Source organism: Homalodisca vitripennis, chromosome X (assembly GCF_021130785.1).
Source record: "Homalodisca vitripennis isolate AUS2020 chromosome X, UT_GWSS_2.1, whole genome shotgun sequence".
Lineage (NCBI taxonomy): Eukaryota > Metazoa > Arthropoda > Insecta > Hemiptera > Cicadellidae > Homalodisca > Homalodisca vitripennis.
This window is the reverse complement of record NC_060215.1, coordinates 62,089,250-62,102,520: the sequence shown is the minus strand read 5'-3', so window position 1 is coordinate 62,102,520 and position 13,271 is coordinate 62,089,250. Positions and strand designations below refer to the sequence as shown.

Sequence of the window (13,271 nt, the reverse complement as noted above, 5' to 3'; positions counted from 1 at the left end):
TGCATGGGATCAGAGACTTCTCTGACTGCAAGAGAAGCTGAGGCCACGAGGGACCTCGTTGTAGGACGGGTACTCAGGCGTTTTCACTTGCTGAAACATCGATTTTATTATGATAGATGTGCCGATGTGCCTGCCTGGTGTGTTGGGTATACAGAATCGTTCTCAGGGTTTGCATGAGATCAGAGACTTCTCTGACTGGAAGACCAATAAGTTTTCTTCCCCAAACTAAAGATTTTGGATAAACCCCGTTATTTGTGTTAATCTTATGAAATTATTTCATCTAGTAGTGTAATTAATAACTAAGGAAGAATAGGGATTAGATCCCCACTTTCTCATCAGATTAGGATCGAGATCCTAGATTCATAACTATTTGTTACTGCAAATACCAATGTATGTCCGTACAAGGACAAATTTTAAGTATTCTAATAAAATGTTCCCAATGATACTTTTAGCTACAGATTTTCAGCTTATTTTGTATCATAGATCTTTTGTGGCGTGGTTTCACTTTCACAGTTAGAAACTCAAAAGTTGTCTGTAATATTATAAAATTAACACACACACACGAATCGTCTAATAAATTACAAACTACGTACTTTCGCACATCCAGAATTATAAACATACTCCCAACATTGCTCTGAGATATCAAGGTCATTATTGGATTGAATAAAAAAGTTGATGTTTACAACAATTTGTACATAAATATTTGTTTCTGGTTGAATCTATATTATAACTTAAAGTTATAGTGCTGTAATTAATTCCATTTTATTAACGCCCGACCGGTCTTTCTTCAAGTTATGTTAAAGTTATTACCGTATGTTCGTATATGCAATAACTCTCGATAGAAAAGTCATAGAAATTGGAAACTCGGAGTATAGGTTCCCTTTGGTCCAAGGAAACTCTATTGATTTTTCGGTCTAAAGGTAAAGGATAGCAAACTTTAAACGCCTCGTTTCGTACGTTCTGTCGAATTCTTCGATGTTCGGTTGTATTATATGTTGCATAAAGTACATGATTAACATTCGTGTATCACAGAACTTATTCGTGTAGCATTTGTTCATTATCGTTAAGCAATAATTTACAGAACATACTTGTATTCTTAAATCAAATAACATAGTTACTAAGAAAAATATTAACGAGACTAATTATTTTATTGATTTATTCCGCTCGTATATTCGAGGCTGATGTTCTTCCAACTCTGTCCAATTACTTCATAAAGTTTCTTGTAATCTAAGCCGTATCTGGGAAAAGAAACCCACCTCAGCCCAAGTGATTGCAACGTGGACAGAGCCGATGTCCCACGGACCTTTCCCAGGTCCGGCCTTGGTCCCTATTGTATCTCTGATGGTGAGAATTCTGCTGATTACTGCCTATACCCTGCTTTATTTCCAATTGTGTAGTCAAAATGGAAGTACTTAAATAATTTTTACAAAATTCTCCAGAATCATAATTATTTCGCGTGTTCTAATCTGATGTTTATAATTTAACAGCTTTTATCACGTAGATTTATAATAATCGTTTGCAATAACTATTTATTCCACACGATTAATTATAGCTTCTTGAAATCGCCAACACACCATAGTGAACAACCAATTGTTATACCATTATTTCGTCACTTACTCTAGAGGATGATTCATCACGATTTAAGCAAAACCCGTGAGATGTGGAGTTACGAAAGGTCTTACTCAAAAAGTATTTTAGGAAAGTAGGAGCCATAACAAATGAAGTAGTGTTACCAACAGAAAAGGTTACAATTTTACTGTAACTGCTACTTTCAAAGCATGCAAACATATGTCTTTAGGAAAACATCGTTAGTGAAATAATAGTACTTAATAATAATTCATTTTTAAGTAATTTTTATTTGCTAAGCGTTCGTGTAAACTATTTTGGCTGATTTATACATACTTGTTGCAATTAATATTTTTAATTTGAGATCATTTATAATTTTATAATGAAAACTAATGATGAAGACACAAATTTCAATCTATTTACTAGTAAAATTGTGTACACAATAACTTGGTACTTGCAGCATAAAAGCATCGTCAATTTCACTGTAAAACAAACAAAAATGTAAAAAAGGATTTTTTTTGTTATACGCATGTCAAAGTATTAAACATTAAAATAATGAATATTATTAAAATTAAAGCCCTATAGTACATAAACAATTTATCCTAAACAAGTGTTCAGGCTGAAATTGTGTAGTGTTATGGTCTCATATCATATATGACTCTTAATTATATAGAGGCTTTATGTTTTTTGGAAGAATGTGTATAATACACCGCCCTCAACTCCTCAACTATTCCAACTCCTCAATTTTCTTCGCAGTTGCTAGCCAGATACTGCAAGATTGTATTGAAGATCAAGGCATTTTGTGGTGGAAAGGAAGACATATAACTAAATGTAGAATTCTTTATTTTATCCTTCAAAATTTGTATAATCCTTTGTTTGAAGTTTGTTTTTGACGATGGAAGGATTGTGTAGAAACAGAATTTTTCCGGACATTTGCCATAGTTCACTGACACAAAACAATCATTTTTGTGTGACTTTTCTATCACTGAATGATGTCAAATGTCCGGAAAATTCTGTTTCCTTCATAATTCTTTATTTGAACTTGCAAAATTAGCACTAAATGCCCTTTCCCTGCGCCAGTCTTAGTAGTTTGTTACTTATCGCTTAGTAACATTTAAGAAGAATAAGAACGTATTCTAATTCAATCAGTTACTTTATTTAATTTTAAATATCGCGGTATGTTTAATGTAAGATAGTATAATGAAATCATTGTAATGCTGCTATCAAAATAATTTGTCTTGGAAATGAAATGAAACAATTCAAGTAATCGTTTACATAAAATACGTATCGTTTAAAATAAAACAAAGCGCAAACTTAGAATTCTGCGTAAGGATAATATTTTATATTTCTCCAATATAACAATAACTATATAATAATAAATATAAACAAAACTAGCCGTAGATCGTTAGGTTTTTCTAAAAAAAAAATAATGAAAGATAATAATATAAAAATATATAATAATTGTAAAATTCAAGGTTGTATACATCGGCACTCATCTTGAAACAGCTTTAACTTTTCTAATAAATTGTAAAACTAATTCTCCTCAACATAATAATATTTTTAATAATATTTTGATTTTTTTTCATATTTAGTTCATCTCGAACGTTCTTATACACATTTAAATAGCGGAGTTGTGTTTATTTTCATATTATTCTTATTTGTATTTGCAAAATGAAGACTTCCAATATAAGTTTTATAAAATTCAGTCGTTTGAAAGGAGTTTTATTTAAATGGAACAACGTTTAAACAAACCAGGATGTTTCACACAATTAAATGTAAATATCCTAGTTCAACCCCACAAGGAACAGTATGAGTTCCAACTTTTATAACTCCAGTGTTTGATGGTATATACAGGTACAAAGCTTATGAACAAAAGAAGTGTTATTTACTGAACAATAAACAACTTTACACTCCATTAGGATAAGTAACTATATTGTAATTTATTAATATGGAGTTGGTATATCAAAATATCAGATATGGTGTGGCTGAAAATTTTTTTCAACAACGTAAGCTTTACCATAAACTACTCCAGAATGTTTAATTAAAATGTATAATTTAATATTTTCAAGCTGTTTGAATTATAGTTTGTTTCTATGACATGTAAATATTCTTCTATGTTTTGTCACAAAGGGGTTGGTTAAACTTTGGCCCATCCTCTATACTCAATCAACAACGCTTAAGTGTGCATTATAATTATTTAAAAATAGCATTTTTTCGTTGATAGCAGGTACTTTGTAGTACACTTGTATGTGTAATAACTCATCTAAAAACTATTGACAACGCCTGTATTTAGTTTTCTGTCATGCCTTCTGAATATAGATGCAATTTCTGTATAGTTATGCTGTAGACATTGCATCTTATCACGGAGCGGCGCTATTTAAATTGTACGATTTATTCTACTAAAATTAGGTCGTTAGATCATATTTGAAGTTTATTTAGCTTGGGAACATAATAGTATGGACATAATATTGATACTGGGCTAAAAGGTTTTTAAGTGTATTATTATGTTTGTAACTATTTTGTATCAAATTAAAGTGTGAAATTAGTTCAAAAAACTACTTTAATTTTTACTTATAATAAATTACTTTTTCCTTGGGATAACAACTGCTAAAAAAGCTGGCTGAGGGGAGGGGTTAATCCAGATTGTTATATTGCCTATATTTATCAAGAAGATTGAGAAATTGTCATCTAATTTAAAATTATTTTGGTTAAGTGTTATTTTACTAGCAATTTTACTTATATAATTGTGTAGTTTGTATAATTTAATAATATTTATATTATTTTTTAGTCCCACAGACTAATTTTACCTGTACAAAATGCCTTTGAATGAATAGGCATTATCACTATTTATCATATGATAGACAATTTTCAAATTCATGTTAAAATGATGTTTATCTGTATCCTGCATAAATCGTTAAAAGGTTTTAAAACGTATACGGGTTTCGTACTGTTTTTTTAATGATGTTTATTAAATTATGGATGAGGATAAGGAACCAAACCAATTAATTTTAAATCACGCCATAAAACCATATAAACACAGATTTCTACAGATAGTACACAGAAAATTAGCCCAAAACAGACAATCCAAATTGTCTTTATATTTTAACCCCAAATCCATGTCCCAAAACCCCAAAAATGCTAAAACCGACTGAATTGATATCGCTGTTTGAGTGTCTTATTAATTCTTCTCTTTTAGGAACATTGTACTATGTTACGCTCATTATTTTTTATTTAATGGCTTCTTTCTCATTCTTTTATATAATCTTTTTAGCAACATTACCATATCTATATCATGAAACACAGCTAAATAGTTGTAGTTTAACGCGTATACAGTGCTTGAGGTCAAGTAGCTACTTTGCACAACTCACTGACAGTCTGTCTGAGTGCATCAGGGTAGATAGTACGAGTGCAAGGTTTATATTAAAAGCAAAGAACACTAGCCGTATTACATATAAGACAACATAAGTTTTAAAACTAAAAATACAGCCCAATACGAGACTACCTCACACATAATTTCTTAATATTTTAGTGAATATAAACTTATACTTTTCTATGCTAAACTTTCGATGAAATTTACAAAAAACTAGTTCTCCAGGTACATGGAAGACTGGACTGGCAGCCAACCACTATATGGCGGGTTTCTCGTGGGTTCACCGTCCTCCTGTGCCTGAATGCACGGCGCATAGTCAATGACTACGGTGTCATAGATGAACTTTGCGTTCATAATGTTCTCCTAAATATATAGGGATCATTTCATTGTGAACGTCCTAAAGCTTATTTTTACAGAAAATCACTTTTCTACTCCAGCGAGCCTCTCCCTGTCTTGTTTTAGAATAGTATAATGTGTTTGAATGACGTATTTTAAATTACTCAGTACATCATTTAGAAGATTAGTTGTTTTGTTCTTTGAAACTTGACAAAGAATATTTAAACTATATTTGGGATTGAGTTATGATGATTTATGGAATTCACAAGATAATACTACTGTGAGAGGAGAGGCAGTAATATCGGCAAAATAATACATACGTAAGAGATATTTTAGATATTAGTTAAACGATAGAAGCTCAAAACTATAAATAACCATATTCTAGTTCATGAAATCATTGGGAATAACTATGGATAGTACAAATGTTAGCTAAAATACTCGTATTGCGTAAATATTGCATACCATGATTTAGTTATTGATTCATTAAACTATAAAAGTACAGCAAAAAGCTGATGCATTATAACATTGTTATTGCTTTCTTGAAATAGAGGAAAAATATTGATAAAATGCTGTTGAATAAATTCAAGGATTGATCCCTGAAGTACAACATACTGGACCTGATTGCACTCCGTTTATTCTGGCCTGATGACTGTGGTACCAGTGAGAGTATGGTTAACTATGTTATAGAGTGAAACTCACCGAATACACCAGCAGACACACCCCGCTGAGGACAGCAACTCTCAGGTACATCATCTGCAGACACCATGCATGTCATTAACTAACTGAATAAAACTATTCATGACCTAAGTTCATACAGAGCAGTCAGACTGGGCACACACGCTGTTAGAATATTTGTAAGCACATACATTGTTTTGGGTAAATGGATTTACGATAGTCACTACTTAGTATCTGATTTTGAGTTTTTAATAAGTGCAGGCTACATTGATATTTATAATGCAAAATGTTCATTACTTAAGTCAATAACACAAGATATACACAACAGGTTATATTTATATGGCGAAAAATAATATCCTAGATTTGATTTTGAATTTGTAATAAGCATAAATTAATATTTATAGATCAAAATCATTTGGTTGTAACAACGTAAGTCTATAATATAAGGAATATATCACAGGTCTATATTTAGATAGCAAAAATAGCATTCTTCAAGTATATTACGTAAAACAATTCACCTAAATTAGACACTTGGTTTGGGTGCATAGAATAACTGTTTAGGAAAAGCCAGGAACATTCATATAGTGGTGGAAAACCCAGCGACTATTCATCTAAGAAGCCAACCCAGCGACTATTCATCTAAGAAGCCAAGGCACGAGGTCTAGATGGAACAAATCCTGCACCAAGTGATTGTGTACGACGATATTACTTGAAGTTATTGATGTAAATAAGGTACTTTCGAGATAGAGCTAACCTTATCTACTGATAATATGATACTTTCTGTATTAAATACTAATACTGTATTTCTGTCGAAAAGACTCTTGAACACATCTTTCACTAACTCATTTAGTAAAACAACAATATTTTCAATGTTTAAACCCAAAAACTCCCATTTAAAGTTTTTAGTTTGATATCTTGATCGATTATTATCAATCCACATAAAGTTTACTTACTCTACAATACAGAGCTTTTAAATTTGTCGCTCCAGTTGTGTTGTATGTATGTGATGATGTAACGTTTTGCAAACATTGAAATATTCAATCTAGTTCTACTGTTCAGGTGATTAATCCCTAGAAATAAGGTCAAAATAAAGAGTCTGTGTGATACCTAACTAGGAAATACTAAATGTAACATATTTTTGTTGAATAAGTCAACCTCTTTACTCGTTTGAACAGTTCTTTTTATGCTCTTATATACTTCAAAGCCCTCCTCTCACAATTTCAAATAAATATTTCCTCCCTCAAGCTTTTAAAATATAAAATTGTAGCATTGAATTTTTCTATTGTTTGTGCTGAAGACTCTGAAATCAAGGTCGTGAACCTGGATGAAAACACTACCTACCCTAACTGTAAGTAGATTGTGTGACGGTCTTGCACGTCCTGGGAACAAGTGGTGGTGAACCCCGGATGGTTCAGGTGAGTACGAACGCGTCAGACTTATCCCGGAAAACTTTCAGAAATTTATGTTGCCATAATATCAGTACACATTTATTATTAGTTGTCTTATTAGAGATACATATTATTTGGACAAGAATACAACATGTCTGTCCTCAATACGAGTAACCAGATGCTGCAGTTTGCTGAAGTTGTATCGTGAAGTTGAATTTTTGTAAATAATAATCTCCGACTCATACACGAACTGAGACAGGAATCTAAAATATTCTGTATCCTTGTCTACTTTCAAAGCCAGATACACCAAAACTGTTTGTTTTTTAAGTGCTTCAAATAATTTCTTTGTTCCTTTATTAAAGGTTCGGAGTAACTCTCGTATCTACCATAGTTTATATAACGAACAGCAGGAGATTACTTTACGACCAGCAAGTGCTGTAGTTACGTCTCAACTGTAGACTCGAAAGCCCGCATGTCTTCCACGAAAGCGTTTGCATCCTGTTCATGACCCTGTGTGAACCCGCCGTTGGCATCTATTACAGATTTTCGTATATAGCTTCTCAGAAAGTGTATAAATAGTGGTTCAGTAGAATTACGTAGTTGTATCAAACAACGCAGATGTTCACAAATGAATCTCAGGATGATCTGGGCCAAAATGTATAATAACATCCTGCACTCCACATGTCAGCATTACAGAGAATAAATCATTTTATCAATAAAGAACCAATTCGTAAACAAAATTACTACTACTGAAACATGAATTTCCATGACTATATGAAATACTATTTCTAAGAATAACAAAACTCTCAGACATTTATATTACCATAACATCAGGACGCATTAATCATTAGTTGTCTTGTTGGAAATATCTATTAATTGACATTCATCAAATTACAAAATTAACTACTTTATCTTTTTTTAGTATTTATAGTAATCATAAGATTATATTAAGATTTATATAAAAAATACGTATTAACAATCATATACGAGCGTGTTAATAATGAATATTTATTTAATTTTTAGTTGAACATAGTAAAAACATCACACAATTCTTAAGATGGTAATACGCAGGTATTGGATCTTTGGATCAGTATGACTCCACCTTATAAAAAATAATCCATCTTATAAAAATTAAACTGTGCAAATATAGTAGGATCTAATAATGAATTATTTACTCATTCAGTGATGTTCTTAGCACCACAGATGAATGACTAGGAGAGGTGATGAAAAGACAATACATTTTTAATCTATCAGAAATGGTTGCCACATAAAGGGAAGTACAGAATATTAACTATGTCATAGAAAGATACGGAACAAGCGAAGCTCAACACACATCGGAGCCACGGTAATTTATAAAAGATCGTGACAATTCATAACGAGTCTTCTTCGTTTTTGTTACGTTAAACATAAATATTAGATTTATAGCTTTAATATTACTTTTTATTTGTTACCTGCACTATACCATTTGCACGATTGTTTCAGAGTTTTCTTTGAATGTTTATGGTAGAGTACATTAGATAGGGGTAAAATTACACCAGATCCTTAATTTTCTTTAGTTGTCTTATGGTTAAAAAGAAATGTTAAAATAACGCCTTTATCTGTAAGGAATATATTTCTTTATCCCCTCTAAGGGTTAATTTTGGAAAGCAATCTCACTATAATGGTTTATAATATACAATACATGTATTCTAAATTCAATTGTTATTACTTTTCCATGATCTTCAATAGCTAGTTGAAACTGTAATTGTGCTAAAAATGATTATTGACTGCGGATTGGAAATGGGCGATGGTTAATAACTAGAATAGTTGTAGCTTTTAAGCCGTTTGCGAAAAATTAATCTTCATATTTGCGACCTAGAACACCTTAGTTATAAAATACATACAAATTATATGGTATTATACAAAATCTTTAAATCTTCCCAAAATTAATCCTATGTAAGGCTATGTATGCACACATTAATTCCGTAAAAACACTACCATTACTCTGGATTTAAGAATATAAATAACGTTAATTATGAAACTGGTAAAACACGAAAACCTGATTTGTAGACCTGTGTTACTTTCAATGTGTAACTTTAAATCTATTTCTTAATTTGAAAATTGTAAGGCAAAACCTTATATAAATAATGCAAAATATCAGCTTAGAATTGTACCGGTTTCAATTTTTAATAAACAGTTTTAAAAAACTTAAATACTCGTAATACCATTTACGTACATGTTTACGAAATGTGTCATCCTTCTATTGAACTGCAATGTATTAATCCTTTGAGATTCTTAAAGCTGATCGTTGGCAAATTCTGTATAAATCTTTATTGGGTTCTTAATGTTGATAAGAAGTAACAGAAAATTGCGCTTTCAAGGATAAACATAACTATAGTTAGACTTTAATTAACACATTATATACTATGCAACGAGTTTAAAAATAGAACAATTGAAACGTGAATTTTTGAACAAGTGAAAATATAGTGCAGGTACCAATAGAATACTTGTGGAAAGTTGTTACAGTCTTAAAAATATTTTCACGAAACCGGAATTATTATTTTTTTGTCAGTTTACTCACTTTTAACCGATAACGTTTCAAAGTAGAAGTTGAGAGATACAAACATGACTGCTGTAACATTTTGGATTTATAACTGTTTCTTAACAATTATCTATTTCTCAAAATAAACTAAAAATAATAAAAAAGTTAGTAGACTCAATGAACTACAACTTTTTACACTCTTAATACGATTATACAGTTATAATGACTCTATTTTTGATATTCGTGGCGTATCTTGAATAAATAAGCTATTATTTTGCAAAATATAGAAAATAATTAGGAATTTCGGGAAATAATTTAAATTGTTTTCAAATAAAACAAAATATTCATTGGAAATGAAAAAGGTTTTAAAATGTGCATTTTGCAGTAATAAATTATACTAATGAGCTGTTTGAACGTGTAACGCACAAATCCTTGCTACTCATAATGTAATGTAAAAATTTGATATGCAGGTATTTCATTTGAAAAATTATATTCTTTGTGAAATCAAAGTCGATAACATCGGCCAACAATAAATTATATATTCGATGTTATTTAGGAGAAACTTGATTAACTTTAATATTTTCTAGTAGAGCCATTGCTGAATTTTAAAAGCAACTTATAAAATTTACAAATCAAGCGATTTTAGCTAGGTGGTAAGATTGATTTTACTACCTCGTTTTATTGCCTTTTTCGACTTATATAGTTCAATTATCAACGTCTAAGTAACTGAGGCACTTATTTATTACAGAGAAATAAACATACAATAATATTACGAAGCTCTGCAATGTTTTCTACACCACAGTATTAAAGTTTAGTGTTAGGGAACATTAAACTATGTATTTATGATTTTTGAAACTTCAAAAAAGATTTCACTTTTTACTTTGCTGATAATTCAATCAAATTATTAAATAGTAAAATAAAGCATTTGTTGCATAAATATAAATCAGAAAATGTTAAAAGTAGGTTAATAACTGTGATAACATTTATATATTATGCATCTACATCAAATTTGGAATTAATATTGATATTTAAGTAGTTATGAATTAACTTGTAACTAGTTAAAAGTCTTACTTGAACTTAGTGTTCTAAATATAAATATTAACAGTATTTTCATAAAAAAGGAATATAAATACTAAAATAATTTTATTTGTAAAATTATATTCTCTTACATGTCTGAATCCTCCGCTTCACACAGGGGGAGAGGAGGATGTTCTATGACCACCAGGATTATAATGTAGGTAACCAACGTAAAACTTCCTTCTGGACCTGCTACTTGCAAAACAACTACCAGTTTTCGTCGATTGGTCGATAAAAGGTTAAACTGTTATTACCGTCTGGGCCTAAATATGTGCGGAACCTTCAAAAGAAGGAATATTGATAGGATGAGGTAGGCGAACCTACGTTTTCTGTATCTAAAACGTGTTATGTACTATAGATTAATTCATTTTATTATTGTTTATTAATACTTCCATAACGTAGGACACTGAATTTTACACTGTATCTATATCTAATGAAATTAATGATTAATACAGTAATAAATATACAATTGTATGTATAAATAATTGTAAACATAAACATATTTTTATTAGAAAATTCCAGATAAAAAGGATATTAATCCAAGTACCTTGATAGTATGTATATCCAGGATGAGAATCACTGACACAGACTGAAGAGGCCTGCCCGGCCAGCGTCTTATACCGCAGTTTCTGCTCCCACTTGCGCCATGTGGTTCTCACCTCAATGATACCATTGTTTTGATTAATTTACCAGATTTTCTCGGGCAATGTTGGGAATAATCGCATGTGGACAATACTGTACGAACTGGTTCACCCATCGGACATCGGTTACACACCCTGCTCTTTCCATTTGGTTACTCACCTCCTCTCCATCTGCCTTTAGTAGTTTATCTTCCTCTCAGCTTGTGTTTAAACACTTCCATTTTGTTATTCACCACTGCCCTATTCGACCTTCTCTGTGTGAGTGTGGCTACAAACCTACATTTCGTTACTCACCACTCTTTTCTGCCTCTGGTGTTCATCCTATTCTCGGGCTATGGTTACAAACGTTCACTCACCATTCGGCTCTCCACCACCTCCATCTCTACCGTTAGATGTTCTTCCTCATCTCTTCTTACGGTTGCACTCCTCATATGTCCATTCGATTATCCCCCGCCTCCATATCTGTCTATGGTTACAAACGTGCGCCTATTCGCCACTTCCATCTCTGCCTGTAGTTACTGCCCTACTTTATCTGTCTATTTTCACTTTTTATCGTTCTTTTCGGGATAGACGGGAAAAAGATAGATTGTAGGTTTGTTGCAGTTTGAAATTTAAAATTGAAATTACATTAACAGTTTTTATGGGTAATTGATATCTCCATGTCCTTTGATATAACTATTCTAAAATGGTAGACATGTTAATATTCCCTGTTATATCAAACATCTTTAATCTTATAATATTATACAATTTCCATGTATTTAAGTAATTGTAAGAACAGGAACGATTTCAAAACATCTAGAATCTATATAAAACTTTTGGTCTACATATTTTCAATCTATATAAAACAATCTATAAATTGAGAACCTACCATCCGCTATATAAAATATTTAGTTAAACGTTCATTTATAGAAATACTTTGTACGAATGTAAACAACTATCTACTCCTATTCCAGTCCTAATTTAGTGCAATTATTTTATGAGTGTGTATAGCTCACAATCCTGTTTATTAATACTGTATTTGGGTGTAATTAGTTGTTCTCAGCGTTGTTCCAGCTAACGTTTACGACTGGTAATTTAAAATAATTTACATTCCAAACAGTTTACTTTAGTCTTAATTTCGTAGAACTCTGCCTTTGAGCAACCTCCATCTTAAGTTGGTGTGTAGTTAATCAACAAGCTCCGAGTGCATCAACGAATTTAACCAGCAAGCAACATTTTGAGGCTCCATCTTATAGTATCGAAACTTTTTATCCTCTTGGTAGGCTCATGCGTAAACCGCTGGGATCAGCTCTTGTTCAATAATTGGGTTCAGTGCATGGTAGTCTCTAAACCTGGAGAATACTGCGCGGAAACCATTCACGAAGAATACTGTAAATTGTATTTTGTTATTAATTGTATTTATACTAACCTGGATATTGACACTTGCAATACAATTCTGACATTTGACAACCAAATTGCAATAAATAGCATTTGGATTCGAATTTAGTCAATGTTTTATGAAATATTCTCGGCTACAAATAAACTGCAATATATTAATTACAATTTCAAGGTCACCGTTTTCTGTCTAACTACATTAATATCTGCATGAAGTTTTGAATAGTTGCATATAGTGCGATATAATGTATAATACTTCGCTATTAAACCTTTCATATAATTCTAAATACATACAGCTGTGTATATTAAATACAAAGATTGTT

General features: G+C 31.4%; 1 protein-coding gene across 1 annotated transcript in view; it reads right to left on the bottom strand.

Annotated features, from left to right (window-relative positions):
- The window catches only part of LOC124369064 (U-scoloptoxin(01)-Cw1a-like), a 33,772-nt gene that overhangs the window by 1,555 nt on the left and 18,946 nt on the right, over positions 1 to 13,271 (bottom strand). Inside the window, exon 2 of the mRNA XM_046826776.1 lies at positions 5,972 to 6,025. Coding sequence (XP_046682732.1) covers positions 5,972 to 6,025 — 54 coding nt within the window. The remainder of the gene's footprint in view (positions 1 to 5,971; positions 6,026 to 13,271) is intronic.